Here is a 16,018-nt window from a genome sequence, read left to right on the forward strand (position 1 = left end):
CCACCCCCCACCCACTGCAGATGTGCTACTGTATATTGTATTAACATACTCTACCCTACAGATTGTTTAAAATAATGTTTTATTCATTAAAATAAGTTCCGGATTGCAGGATTTGACTGCATGCACTACCTGTCGGACTAGCAACGAGGGAAAGAGAATACTCTAGAGCAGTGGTCTTCAACGTTTTCAGGACAAGGACCCCTTAGTAGAGAGAGAGAGAGAGATGAAGCAGGGACCCCCACAACTTGTTAATATATTCCATATAGTTTCATCGTTTGACAGCACAATCATCAGTGTATTTTGGATTCATGTACATTTTTGTTTTCAGATATTTAACCACTTAAACCGTTAATACTTAATAAACTTTACCTTTCACTCTGTACTTAGTCTGCTTTTTTCCCCTCTACACTAAACCCCTTTGCCTAAAATAGCCGATCTACAAGCTCACAACGCCTCACAGCGCGAGGCGTTGTGAGCTTGTAGATCTGCTATTTTTGGCTAAAGTTCTTGGGGGGAAAAAAAGGTTTCTATCATACAAAGATTTGGAGGACCCCCTGTAGTAACTCTGAGAACCCCCATAGGGGTCCCGGACCCCCTGTTGAAGACCCCTGCTCTAGAGACAGACTGAACTTCCGTTTCAAATGTATACACTTGACCTTTTTATTCCAAAAAGCGAGGTCCAGTGCGGTCATCAGTTTGGACAGCATGCTCGAGATATTGCTGCTGCTATGCTATAACAGTACTCACATTCTGATGCTGCAATGGGCCTCTGGGCCAAGTGCTTCAAGGTGGATTTTATTTTATTTTTTTATTTGTATTTATTTTTTTATGACCAACCCGCGTAGGAGATTTCCAAAGCACAATGGAGAAGACAGACCTCTTCACAAAGGGGCTCTTTCTTACTTATCGATCCCTCTCCATTCATGGAAATGTTATTCCGAGGCATTTCGGTGATTACAAAATGCCGTCTCTTTTAATCATTCACAAAAGACATTGAGTTGGCACAGCCTGAGCCATTTCTTACAGTCGAACATCCAGCTAGAGATCAACACACGAGGATAACTTTACTGGATGTATTTTGAGATTGAATTGTGTTGACAGAGAAAAGGTGTATCATACCGGTAAATGTTTTGGTAAAATAGAGGAGGCCTGTGGAGCGTAAGAAAGGGGGGAAAAGACATAAGGACTTCTCAGACGGTAAAAGAAAGTATGGCGTTGAGCCAAGAAGCATCAGGAGTTGTTTAAGCTCTACACCAGGGGGTCCTCAGAGTTACTACAGGAGGTCTTCCAAATCTTTGTGTGATAGAAACCTTTTGTTTTCTCCTGTTTTTTATTGACCACTAGGGTTCACTAGCATCCATATTCAGAGAACTTTAGCCAAAAATAGCAGATCTATACAAGCTCACAACGCCTCGTAGAGCTTTGGTGTAGAGGGGAAAAAGAGCAGACTAAGTACAGAGTGAAAAGGTCAAGTTTTAAAAGTATTGACAGTTCCAGTGGTTAAATATCTGAAAACACAAATTGACATGACTCCAAAATACACGGATGATTGTGCTGTCAAAAGATGAAACTACCGTATATGGAATATATGAACAGGTTGTGGGGGTCCCTGCTTCATCTCTCTCTCTCAACTAAGGGGTCCTTGGCCTGAAAACATTGAAGACCCCTGCTCTATACGACTGGTTGTCAATGTGGGGTTGAAGGCCTCCGGTGGCTCCCCCAGTAAATCGATGGATGGTTAAGAACCAAATGGACCCCTTACTGCCTTACTGGTCTGTACCTGTGAGTGTGGACAAAATGCACTACCTGACCCATTTGTACACTGCAGAGTTAAATTAACACTGCAGGATTTTACAGTGCAGATTGGGGTCCCATAGATAAAAAACATATATCCAGTGAGCAGGTTCCTTGGACTATTAACACATTCTTGAAATCACTGCTCTATACCATGTAATGCTGTTTGCAACCTTGTCGAAGATTTTTCATGGCTAAATGCACCCCCAGTGGCCGGTGAGCATATCACAAAATGCTACCTGATCCAGCGAGAACACTTTAGTCACTAGACACTACAGCAGCTACAAATCTACTGTCAAAATGCTCTCTCTCTCTCTCTCTCTCTCTCTCTCTCTCTCTCTCTCTCTCTCTCTCTCTCTCTCTCTCTCTCTGTCTCTCTCTCTCACTCTCCCCTCCCTCTCCCTCCCTCACTCTGTAATGACTTTGGTTTCAGGCGCTGCCAGCTTCTGAGGAGGAAACTTCATCCAGACGAACCCATCTGTTATCAGATCAACATGGAACTCTTTCCTCCTGTGCACCCTGTTGCTACAGAGCCATATTGGCGGAACCATGAAACTCTTCGCGTAGGTGTCCTTGCGTACAGCGGGGTTCGCGTTTAAATCAAAGATAAAGGTGGAGAAATATGCACTGCCATGTGTAACGCGTTCTCGCGGAATGCATGGAGAGAACCACGTGACCAGTGGTGGAAAAAGTACTCACATTTTGTACTTTTTGTAAAAGTATCAACACTGCACTGTAGATGTACTCCCAAGTAAATGTCCAGAATTCAAAATGTACTTGAGTAAAAGTATGAAAGTGTTGGCATCAACATGTACTTCTCACAACGTGTTGCATCGTGGCGCGTTGTGAGCTTGTAGATCGCCTATTTTCAAATAGCCATGGTATAAAATAGGGCTAAAGTGGTTAATGTATGTTTTATAATATTATAATTTACACCTGCAAAGTAAGTAACTAAAGTGTTCAAATAAATGTAGTGGAGTAAAAGTACAATATTTGAATCCAAGATGTAGTGGAGTAGAAGAAAAAGTATTGGAAATTGGAAATACTCAAGTAAAGTACAAATACCTCAAAACTGTACTTAAGTACAGTACTTAAGTAAAAGTACTTTACACCTCTGCACGTGACGAACACGCGCATGCCCGCGGCGCGCACACATACATACCGGTATGGCTACAAACTGAAATGTGTGTGTGTTTGTGGGCGCACGTGCGTGTGCATGTGTGCGTGGCTGCCGGGGCATTAAGCAGGTATCAGGTTGTTTTTCCATTTGCTCCAGAGAGGTCTCTGATAGTCCTATTATTTAATCTGCTGGTCATCCTAGATGGCGGGCAGGAGCCGTTTAGCCGGACATAATTGAATGCCTCGGTGCAGGAGATCACCTTGGCTGTCTGCATGAAGCAAGGCTGCCAAGCCTCCACTCTCACACTGCGTTAACACCCAGAGTTACTGACACCCGTTTCTAGATGGGATTTAGATGGGATTCACCGCATGAAAGTGACCGAAAAACCCTTTCAGAACAACCAACCAAGTCAACCAGGCACACTGGAGATTCTGTTCAAAATGGAATTGTGTCTTTGACCCATTAAGACCTGAGGCTGATTCTACAAAATGCCTTTCAACAGGGGTCTTCAACGTTTCCAGGCCCTTAGTTGAGAAAGAGATGAAGCAGGGACCCCCACAACCATTTCAGAGATTCCATATAGTTTCATTGTTTGACAGCACAATCATCAGGGTATTTTGGATTCATGACAATTTTTGTTTTCAGATATTTAACCACTTGAACCATCAATACTTAATAAACTTGACCTTTCACTCTGTACTTAGTCTGCTCTTTTCCCCCTCTACACCAAAACTCTTGAAAATAGCCGATCTACAATCTCACAGTGTGAGTCGTTGTGAGCTTGTAGATCTGCTATTTTTGGCTACAGAATATGGACACTATAGGGTTCCAGTTGTTAATATAAAAAGGATTGGAAGATTTGTAGGACCACCTGTAGTAACTCTGAGGACCCCTAGAGGTCCTGGACCCCTGTTGAAGACCCCTGCTTTTCAAGATTCTTCAAAAATGTTCAAAGACAGCAGATGTACAAGCTCTCAGGGCGGCACAAAGTGTGACGCGCCTTGCCCTAAAGATTGTTGCATCATGTTCATTTCATTCCAGAAAAGCAATGATTCAGAATGCACTTAGTGCGACAGGAAGTGTGTGTATTGAATGGTCCGTTTCCGACTGACAGTAAATAGTGTTTTTCTGAGTTTATTTTTACCTCATCCACTGTAGGTAAACAGAGAGAGACCAGCATTTACTGTACGTTAAGGTCAGGTAAATGTAGTGCTGAATTCAACAACAACTTAAATGCTGCCTTCTTAGTAAACTTAGATTATTTTTTGCATTTGCCTCCTGGTGAGCACATCAAAGTATGCTATTTTAGTTAATATGTTGGGGCTTATGTTTGCAACCTAAAGCTCAATCTAATGTGAATGTATGTCCTGAATATAATCATGTTCTGCTATGTGCGTAGCACTGGTATGATGTCTGTGTACCTTGTCGGTTAGTGCTGGGTTGATTGATGTGAAACTGTCACTGCACCAACAGACAAACCAAAACGCTGACATGTATCCCATACACACTCTCAGTGTATACTCTGAGATTGATTGAATAACTGAATATTTTATTAGACAGAAAATGTGGAGAAATGTTATGGAATACTCATGAAAATGTTTACCAATGTTTTTTTTTTAATGTTTTGAAATAATAATAATTAAAAACAAAATGGTAAATTTTGTTCTATTTGTACACTCTGAATTAAATTAGCACCTAGGATTTCACTGTGCATCTGGAACCAGAGTTTCCGATTGTGACTAAAAGCCATCGATTGTGACTAAAAGCCATCGGTCTTGACAGCGCAGCAGTGAGCTGGATGCAATCTTACCTGGTGGGGAGGGAACAGGTGGTGGAGATTAACGGAACCCTGTCCCCCCCCCTCCCAGTAAGCTGTGGTGTTCCTCAAGGTAGCATACTGGGACCTCTGTTGTTCCTAATATACGTGAACGACATGGCATCTGCTTGCGACTGCAACCTGTTCCTGTTCGCGGATGACTCGGCTCTCCTAGTCTCGGGCAAGGACCACTTGCAGGTTGAAAAGACACTTAACTCTGAACTGAGTAAGATCTGCACATGGCTGAACGACAACAAATTATCAATTCACCTGGGAAAAACCGAGTCCATCCTCTTTGGATCAAATCATAACCTCAAAAAGGTAGATGACTTCACAATCAAAGTGGGTGACAAGGTCATAACACGAAAAAACGAAATCTCTTACTTAGGATGTATCCTTGAAGCTAATCTTTCCAGCGAAAAGATGACTTCAAAAGTAATAAAAAAAATCAACCAACGAACTCGTTTCCTACAGAGGATCGCCCCAATGGTCAACTTCAACACACTGAAGACCATAGCTGGTGCAATAATCCAGCCCCTCTTTGACTACGGAGTCCACGTATGGTATCGTGACGCCCCACAAGCCCTTAAAACTAAACTCCAAACAGCCCAAAATAAACTAATTAGGGTCCTGCTTAACCTTCCCTATCAGACTCACCTCACCGCTACTCACCAGTTAAGAGTGGGGTGGCTCAGAGTAGATGACAGAGTACAGCAACTTGCAATGGGCCTGGTGTACAAGATACACTACACCACTATGATACCCAAGTACCTGTCAAAATACTTTATCAACGTTAAGGATGTCCATAATTACAACACCAGAGGCAGTGCCACAGATCACGTTCAACCCAGAGTCAACTCAAAGAAAGGGTCGAACTCGTTCTTCTGCTATACCACAAAAATGTGGAATGCCTTACCGAAGGCCATAAAGGAGTGTGGATCACTAGCATCCTTTAAAATTGCCCTGAAAAACCACTTACAGGCAGCAGCCGTTCGCAACTGGTAAAAAACCTAGCCCAACCCTACCCTCCTTGCCCCTTCCTTGTATATACTTGTACACTTGTATATTCCTTGTATATACTTACTGTTTGTTTAGATTTACTGTATATTCCTTGTATATACTTACTGTTTGTTTAGATTTACTGTTTTCTTTTCTTTTTTTTCCCCCTTTTCTTTACATATCTACTGCATAGTACTGTGTTCTATTTGTCTGTCATTCAATGTTATATGAGATACTTAAATGGTTTCCTGTTGAAATAAGCTTAGTCTTTTCATGGATCTCCTTTTAGTAGACCTTGTACCAGTGAACTGTACCGTCATGAATCTGTACATTTTCCTATGCAAACTTCTAATAAAGCCTTCAATCAATCAATCAATCAATCAATCAAAAGACTCCCAATTTTCTGGCTCAGTCAAGTTCAGTCATACATTACGTCATCCGACTACAATTGGAATATTGAAGAAAAACAACATCACTTGTGGTAGGTCTGCTGGTAACATCATATCGACCGACCAACCCTAACATACTGGGTGAAACCAACATATAATCAAATAAATGTGTTTGTAACCATCAAACTCCCCACACTAATTACTCGAGGCATCTAATATGCATTGGCCACTGATCCAAACTGTTTTGATGAGAAAATGTCTGAGAGAAACCCCCTGTCTTTTATCGCTAGGTTAACCACTTAAAGCCTACATACTTTAACTGTAGACAGAACCCCCCGGTCTCTTATCACTAGCTTAACCACTTCAACCCTACATACTTAATGACAGGGGTCCCCCATGGGAAATATTTGGTCCCATCCTTTTATCCGTCTACACCAAATATCTTAGCTGAAAATAGCCTTTGGAAAAAGCTGTACTCACACAGTTTGTGTGCGTACGTTTGTCCACCGCTGAGAATGACATTCCCAGCATAGGGACACTAGGGCCCATGAGTTTGAAGCAGTGGTTCCCAAACTTTTTAGCCCAAGACCCAAAAGAGAAATTATACGTTTTCCCGATTCACACCACATTATGAGCTTGTATATCAGCTATTTTCACTACTTCTTAAACATTTGTTTTCTAATTCATGGAATTTCATAAATTTTCTTTTTATCCATGAAATTACTTAGAAATATAATTGACTTTTTTTATCATGAAAATGTCTAACAATGTTTTTTGAGAATGTTTTGAAGTAATAATAATTAAAAACAAAATTTAGGAAACCAAAAATGAAGGGCCCATAAAAAATGTGTCCGCCACCCACAAATGGTTCCCGACCCAGTGTTCTGGAACCAGCGGTTTAAAGGTCACACGGCCATCTGTCATCATTTGAGCCTATCCTTCTTCATGTCCTTCCTCCCTCACACACACAAAGCGCCTCGCTGTCTCGCTGACTTTCCACAGGAACATGTAATGATTCTCACATTACTAAAGTATGAGCTGAAATAAAAGGAAAGCAAGCATGACTTACTGTATGGAACGCACTCGTACTGGACCTCCAGGTATTTGTATGTGCCAGGGCAGGGGTCAGGGAACACGTCAGGTCCAGCCACCACTGCACACTGTGTGCGGTTGTTGCATCTGCACGGACAGACAGACAGACAGAGAGAGCATTGTTGATTTCGTCGACTAAAACTTGGCAACAAAATCAACTGTCGACTAGGGCATTCACGAATAGTGATTTTTAGTATTCGAATTATTCGACCTCAAAGTATTCGAATAGTCGAATATTCGACAGGAAAATAGCCGATCTACATGCTCACATGCTCACAAATAGCCGATCTACATGCTCACAACGCCTCGCGTTGCGAGGCGTTGTGAGCATGTAGATCTGCTATTTTCACAATATGTATCTGCGGAACCAAGTCATTAATTGTAATAGACTAGTGCAATTTCAAGTGCTTGTCAGGGTTCTTATGACTTCCTATCTAGCCAAGCTTTATAAACCATGAAGAAATATATATATTTTTAAAGACAAAACAATAAAAAAAAAAATATATAAGCGAATATTCGACTTCGGTGAACAACGTCGAATAGTGACTTTGATATTTGAATATTCGAATATTCAAATATTCAAATATTCAAATATTCCAATATTTGGTGAATGCCCTACTGTCGATTTAGTTGACTAAAATCTTATGACTAAAACTAGACTAAAAATGTTCAGATGACTAAAATGTGAGTAAAACTAGATTGTGTTTTATTCAGAAGACAATGACTAAAATAGTCATGTGACTCAAACCCATCAGTTGGAATTGGAGCATATTGTCTCTGTCGGGTGGAAACCTCATATTATGTCCAAAACTGATACTTTTCAGGATTCAAATTAAAACATAGCAAAAGTAACTGATCTACGAGCTCAAAAGATCTTTTTGATGCTTTTGTGTGACGCTCAACTATGATCAAGTGGGGAGTTAATTTACAAAAGAAAAAAAAAGAAAAAGTTACAATATGGACATAAGAAGTTTCTTCCCAGACAACAGCAACATCTTAATGGATTACACTTATAGGTTGTGTGTGCAGAAACCGTGTATGTCCAAAACTGTTACTTGTGTAGTCATTATTTGGATCCGAGATGTAGTGGAGTAGAAGTAAAGCCCCTATCAGAGTCCAAGGTGAAGAGCTATCCACCGCAAATTTTAGGTGGAAAGCTTTCCACCTCAAGTTAGAAAATAAGTGAAGGCCATCATAGTCAGTCACGGTGAAGTCCTATTCACCGTGACTGACTGGTCTAGATCGACCAATCAGTGAACGGGGTGAAGAGCCTATCTGTCTGAAAGTAAAAACAGAGAGATGTGTTGGGACTCGCGGTGGAAAGCTCTTCACCGCGAGGAATGACGTAACGTTGTAGTTTTATGACTCAAAAAGACTACAACGCGGTGGATAGCTCTTCACCGCGGTACCGACTCTGATACGGGCTTAATGGTATTGGAAATTGGAAATACCTACAAATATCTCAAAATTGTACTTAAGTAAATGTACTTAAGTAAATGTACTTAGTTACTTTGCACCACTGCAGACAGACTTAAACATGAAACACTGAAACACGTTGTTGACAGCAACAATAATGTTAAACAAGTGTCACCTCTTTGATGTCGCACACAAACAGAGACGCAGACCTTCACACCCAGAACAATACACCATGTGACATTATCTGTCCAGACACATTGTTGCACCCGAAGAGAACAAAGCTCAATTGGAATGGCTGAGTTCTGTCATACATGTAAAACATGCATACATGCATACGGTACATGCGTGGCCACCATAATGATAGCAGTGACAATAATGACACTGCCTCGCCTGGCTGTGCATGTGTGTGTGTATGCACTTGCATGTACGTACGTATATAAATGTGCCCACAAGTATAGTAGTATATTGTCACTGTCAGGCAGAAACCTTGTATCTCCAAGTTTCAAATGTGTCTTTACGCAAAGCAAAGCCCTGCTTCTTCATGCAAGGCCGTCGCACAAAAGTAGTGAAAACAGCAGATCTACAAGCACACAACGGTTGTGTGCTTGTAGATCGGCTGTTTTCACTAGTTTAAGTCATTTTTAAAAAGACAAATACAAAACAAACGGTTTTGGACATACAAGGTTTCGATATATAGAGCATTTCCCTGGTCCTCATAAGATAAATGGTTGTTTCATGGTTTATCTAGGCTTACGATTAGGAAAAGATTCAGGTCGGGGGTTAGGTTTAGGATTTGGCATTTAGAAGTTAAGTTTAGAGGTTAGGGTTGATTTATACTTTCTACCAAAAATAGCTGATCCAACAAGCTATATGGGTTAAAAATAGGGTTAAACATTTCTCAACATGTTAATGTAGGGTTAGAAATGTCCCAAAACTGTGAGAATTTCATTCATAACATCCCTGTCTATTGTCCTCAGAAGTATAGTAACACTTAAGAGGACTTGGGGAGGTGTGTGTGTGTGCGTGTGCGTGTGCGTGCGCGCGCGCGTGTGTGTGTGTACATACAGCATGGAGAACAATAACCTGCAGCTTTAGGCCTGGTGCGCCCTCCAGACTCCAGGTAATTAATTCCAATTATCAGAGGACCTCTCTCCTCTGACATACACAAAGTAAGTACCTCTCTTTGTCATTAACACGGGTTATGGCAGGCCACACAATGTGTAGGCTTTGTGTGTATGTGTGCGTGTGTGTGTGTGTGTGTGTGTGTGTGTGTGTGTGTGTGTGTGTGTGTGTGTGTGTGTGTGTGTGTGTGTGTGTGTGTGTGTGTGTGCGTGTGTGCGTCCGTGTGTATGTGGAAAACGCATACGTGATCTGCATGTGCAAGTACGTGTGATTAAACTTGCCACCCCCCATTCCTCATAAACAAAGCTGATAATTATAAGGTATTGCAGGAGGCCTTGCGTCCTCATGATAGATAGGTGTAATAACATTATCCACTGCCCCCGCACAAAAGCATCGCTTTCCCGGCTGAAATTAATTATTCAACTACTGTAGACTGAATAAAGGATACAGTCCATGTCAGGCAAAAACCTTGTATCTCCATATTGTAACGTTTTATGTTTTTTGCGTCAAATTGATGCCTTACAGGAGTATCGCACAAAGGCAACAATCTACAAGCTGCAATCTGTGAGCTTGTAGAATGGCAATTTTTTTAAATGGTTTAAAGTGTAAGTCATTAAAGGATGACTTCACCCATATCTTTGTTTAATTGGTCCTCAATAATGATAATATTGTACCATTTATGTCTACTTGGTCTGTGTCTCCGAGAAGGGCTGTGGACAGTTCAGTTCATAACAACAGTTCAGTGGACTTGAGAACAATGGCTTTCATTAAAGCATGCTAACTTTCCAGGAATAGAAAGCCTGCAGTTTCTATAAGCTTAGGTTCCCCATAGATGATGTCACTGCCACTGGTAGGCGGGATTCTGAACTGTCCACAGCCCTCCTCTGAGTAGACAAAAATGGTAACATATTATCAGGAGCATTAGAGAGGACCAATTCTATGATGAATGGTTGAAAACGGGTGAAGTCATCCTTTAAGTGTGCATGTCTGTGGGTTGAATACAGACACGTTGTATTCAATGGCACATAACTAGAGAACTGATGGTAGAAATGACTCGCCTCCGATTCTTGGGTAGTGGCTGGATTTTGATGTATTTACTGGGCCAGTGAATGAGTTAACAACTGAGCTTGTGACCAAATAATAACTAGCCTATGAACCATATTCACACAGCGGTCATTTTTATATTAAGTTAATGAATTGCCCCCCAATTGCCACCCCGTTTTATCTTTTTTTTCTGCTCTAAATCTTTATCCCACATTTTGTAACCAATTTGTCACCCAGTGCCAATTGCCTAAATTGTAATCCTGGTCTCTGCGCTCCCTCTGCCAACCTGTGGAGGGCCCCGAAAGGAGTGAGCAGGCCGCTCCATAACACCTGACAGGGGGAGCTTCCCCGGTTGGACGTAGCGCGTGGAAGGAGCACGTTGTTCCAACCAGTTCCTTTCCCCACCATCAGCTGGCCAGGGGGAGGCATTATAGAGACCATGATTACTGCATGTTTTTAGTGAGGGTATCAACCCTAGGAGACACGTGGAGAACATGCAAACTCCACACAGAAAGGCCCTTTCGCCAACCCCACTTAAGGTGTACCTCTGTGTCATCCGCTGATGACACGGAGGTAGAGAACACGCCCACAGTGTCCCCCGGCGGGAATTGAACCCAGGTCCTTCTAGCTGCAAGGCGACAGCGCTATGACTGCGCCACCCCGTTTTTTCAATGCAAAATGCCAACATGGCTGCCGTGTGAATATGCTGCCCACAGCCCACTATAGGATCCATCACACTTTCTTCTTTTTTTATTTTAGTCTTATGAGGTTTCCACCTGACAGCGACATTATACTGTAGTAGAATTACACTAAAGATAAGTAACACCAGGAGAAAAGGCGTATTCTAGGGAGGCCCGGTGAGCGATTTCTCCTCTCCTCCCGATATTTTCTCTCAATTACTCCTACCACTCATATCTCCATCCCCGGCTCCCTCTGTACCTGTCAGACAGTCGACATTTACATTAAAAACATCAAGATTCTCAAATTGAGATTTTTTAATGAGTCTGCCAAACCCCTCAAGTCCCTTTTTCTTACAGGAACATTCAATAATTTGCATTATGAAATATGCATGAGTGCTAATTCAATTTTCACTCTGGTGTTCTCGTATGACACATGATACAGAGCTGGTGGCAGATCACGGACATCCACGCCGTTATCGCATACAGTAATTGGTCTCCGTCACTGAACGTCACTGGTTCACTTCCGTTCACGTTTGGTCTTCACATTACGAGGCTAAAGGGTTATTCAGACAGATTTTTCTCTGCAAAGGTCGAATATTTAATTTACGACGAAGCATCAATCGGGCTTAGAAAAAAAACTGTTTTGTCCCATTTTTGCATCTTTGGTCTGAACCAGGCTCCAGAGGCCTCGAACCTCCATATCATCACTGTCGGGCAGAAACATCGTATCTCCAAGTTTCAAGTTTGTACGTTTTTTTCACCAAGCAAAGCCCTGCTTCATCATACAAGGCTGTCGCACAAATGTAGTGAAAACAGCCGATCTACAAGCACACAACGCCTCGCACCGCGAGGCGTTGTGTGCTTGTAGATCTGCTATTTTCACTAGTTTAGTTCATTTTTAAAATGATAAATACAAAACAAACGGTCTTGAACATACAGTACAAGGTTTCCACCCGACAACGACAATATGCTGATGTCATACGCTGATGTCTGTCATGTATGTGATAATGTGTCATATTCTAATGATAATACCAGCAAGTTTGTCTCTCCTCTTTACCCTCCCTTCTCTTTCTCGCTTCTGTGCTTTTTAATTTCTTGCCCCAATGCCTCCATCATCGGTCACCTGTCATCAGTGCAAGACAGGGACTGGGGCTGGTGGGGGGCGCGGTGGACACAAACTGACACAGCACCACAACTTCACTCATGACACCCATCAAATGGACATGACTGGCTGGCCAGCGGAGGTGTATCAGAGCACAGAAACCCCATTAATGACCTCACGGTTATGCCCAGGCCTGCGCATGCATGGTCCACTAGTGATGATGTCATCACACCGGGTTCACGCGGGGGATGAAGCCCGTTTCGGTTCCACTCGCGTCAGAATGTCTCAGAAAAGACTGCTGCCATAATCGCTGGCAGAGAATACAAAAATATTTTGACTTCGTCATGCCAAAAAAAAGGTATGACTCATGGAAGCTTTCTGTGTTGAATCATACGACACTGGGGAGTGGGGATTTGTTGAGTCATGCTTTAACCACATTTGGCACATTTGGAAAATGTATTTTATTACTAAATCTGTGCATATAAAAATTATATAACCTCTCAGATATCTTAGTTTTAGCAACATTGTTCATGTCAAGTGGTTAGTTTGGCTTATTTGTTGAAATGATAAAAATCACTATGGTGGTGGGTGGATTACCAGCCCCGCTGCTGGGCGCTTGATGGCTGGATTCCAGCCGGGGAGGAGGGAGCTAAAGACGGGCAGATTTGGTGGTGGTGCTCGCTGACCGTGACAAATGCGGCGCTGTGCAGTGCTCTCATAGCGATTTTGATAATTATGATGAATAAGCATGAACAGACTAGTTCATGTGGACCATATCGGTGTAACTAAGATATTCGATTGGGTACATATATTTTATATGTGCAGAATTATAATTAAAATACATTTTAAGTTGAGGTCACTTCCTCAATTTCCTGGTCAGTGCGAGGCGCTGCTGCCTGTTTCAGAACGTTTACAGATAGACCACGTGACCTACTGTATCATAATATTAATCGTCAGTGCGTGACACCACGTCTTTAAGTAAATGTAGGCTACAAGTTACTTTACACTACTGTTTACACCGCAGCTAAATGGCGGCAGCGCCCTCTACAGGGTGTCGCTCAGGAACTTGGTCTATCCATCTGTTTCCCGTGTGAATTTACTGTAGCATTATCTGTGGGACACTTCCAGAGAACAGCTGACATACAAGCTCACGTCGCGTCGCAGATGCAACCGTTGTGAGCTTGTAGATCACACTCGGCTGCGGCGTCGGAAGCTGCCGCACACCTTCTATACAATGCACGATGGGACGTTGGAAAGATGTGGATACAACAAGACCATTGTAAATCGATATTCAGGGTAGAGCGATGCGAAAACAGGAGGGGGCCTAGCGTAGAGCCCTGGTAGACTTCGGTCAACTAAGTATACTGTATATGGTTTAAGAGTTAATTTAAATTGAGAGTATAGAGAAATACAATTTGATACCTCTCCATCTATCTCTGCAATCTTTGCTTCTATCTATGTCTGTTCCTGTCTGTCTCCACCACCCCTTCCTCCACTTTCTCCACTCTAAACCTACTGTACTGTAGATAATAAACCAATTCCGTCCCTCTGCCTTTGTCTCCCTCTTCTCGCCGAGGAATGATTCCTCTTTGTCGCTCCTCTAGCCTCCCTCATCCTGCCTATAAACTTCTTTTCTTTCCTTTTTATTTCTTTCTTTCCTTTTTTTTATTTTTATTCTGTGCCGTCTGTTTATCTGTCTTTAACCCACTTAGCTGTAGCTTCCGGAGCCAGACCCACATAGTATACGTGGTGGGCTTCTTATTGCTTTCGACTCCATAGCCCTTCTCTCTCAGCTCCCTCTCTCTCTCTCTCTCTCTCTCTCTCTCTCTCTCAAGCCCCTGCCGTTTCCCTCTGTGTCCGTGTTCCTCTGACTTTCTCACTTTGTCTCCTAGTGAGTCTGTCTCGCTCCACATCTTCTTCCTGTCTAATACCATCCCTGGCTCCCTGCAGGTGCCAGCAGGGGTGTCGCACCAAATTCTGGGCCCTGGGTACAAGGATCCACTCACATTTTGTGCTTAAACTATTGAGAAATAGCAGATATACAAGCTCACCGCGCGGCACCGAGTGCGGGGCTGCGAGCTTGTAGATCTGCTATTTTTGAAAAATTGTGAAAATGTGTGCAAGTCTTTTTTGAAAAACCTATGTTTCTATGTCAGTGGTGCTCAAACATTTTCATGTGAAGGACCCCCAAAATGATATGTATTTGACCACGGACCCCCATCTCAAAATATTTAGTTCCAGGGACCCCGCAGAAGCAAAATTTGAGTTACAAATGTTCGCTTAAAAAAATTACATATATTCAAAGATTTGCACACATTTTCACGACTTTTCAAAAGCACTGAGTGCCGCGCTGCGAGCTTGTAGATCTGTTATTTTTCGATAGCTAAATAATGAAGGCTCCTCCACTTTGGGCCCTAGTAGTAACTCAGTCCCCCCCCCCCCCCCCCCAGTGTGACGCCCCTGGGTGCCAGCTAACTCCATCCTCTCTCCATCCCTCCATCCGTCCCTTCATCCTCCGCACCAGGCTCTGCTTGCGTCACCGCTCTGTCTGAACCACTAGTCTGAGTCACAGCCAAAAAAGACTCGCTCTCCACCTTATTACCCCCCTCTATTCTCTGTCACTTTCTTTCTTTTCCAGCTCTCACTCTCTCTCTCTGTCTCTCTCTCTCTCTCTCTCTCTCTCTCTCTCTCTCTCTCTCTTGCAATGTTTTCCTCCATCTCACTCTTCTCTGCTGTCCCTCTTCTCTGCTGTCTCAACTGCACAGCAGAACCTGAGATAAAAAGCACAGCGAGAATTCACAATCCACATACTGTTTGCTTTACCGATGACCCGTGGTGAATCACGCGCAAACACACATACATGCACACACACACACACACACACACACACACACACACACACACACACACACACACACACACACACACACACACACACACACACACACACTCACACACACGCGCACTGTACCTGCACCTACTGTACACAAACCATTGCTTATTCACAAACAGGGACATTTTCTCTGCAAAACAATGGAGACGCTCCACTGTGTGTTGGAAGAAACACTGGGATTTTAATTAGCATGACTACATCAAAACCACGCAGTGGCCTGGATACCCCCTCGCCTGCTGGCTTTCTTCTGTGCACCATGCAAGACACTAACGCACACACATAGACGATGCAAAGAGACACTAACGCACACACATAGACCATGCAAGAGACACTAACGCACACACATAGACCATGCAAGAGACACTAACGCACACACATAGACCATGCAAGAGACACTAACGCACACACATAGACCATGCAAGAGACACTAACGCACACACATAGACCATGCAAGAGACACTAACGCACACACATAGACCATGCAAGAGACACTAACACACACACATAGACTAGTGGATCAGAGCCAGACCCACATATCGGCCAGGCTGTCC

The 16,018-nt window shown here is 42.8% G+C and overlaps 1 protein-coding gene across 1 annotated transcript in view; it reads right to left on the reverse strand.

Annotated features, from left to right (window-relative positions):
- LOC308281449 (adhesion G protein-coupled receptor L3-like) overlaps positions 1-16,018 on the reverse strand; it is a gene marked incomplete at both ends in the record, with an annotated part of 185,142 nt that overhangs the window by 124,169 nt on the left and 44,955 nt on the right. The window contains one exon of the mRNA XM_080721626.1: positions 7,188-7,297. Coding sequence (XP_080577752.1) covers positions 7,188-7,297 — 110 coding nt within the window. The remainder of the gene's footprint in view (positions 1-7,187; positions 7,298-16,018) is intronic.

Source organism: Nannobrachium achirus (genome assembly GCF_963921795.1).
Source record: "Nannobrachium achirus genome assembly, chromosome: 3".
Taxonomy (NCBI): domain Eukaryota; kingdom Metazoa; phylum Chordata; class Actinopteri; order Myctophiformes; family Myctophidae; genus Nannobrachium; species Nannobrachium achirus.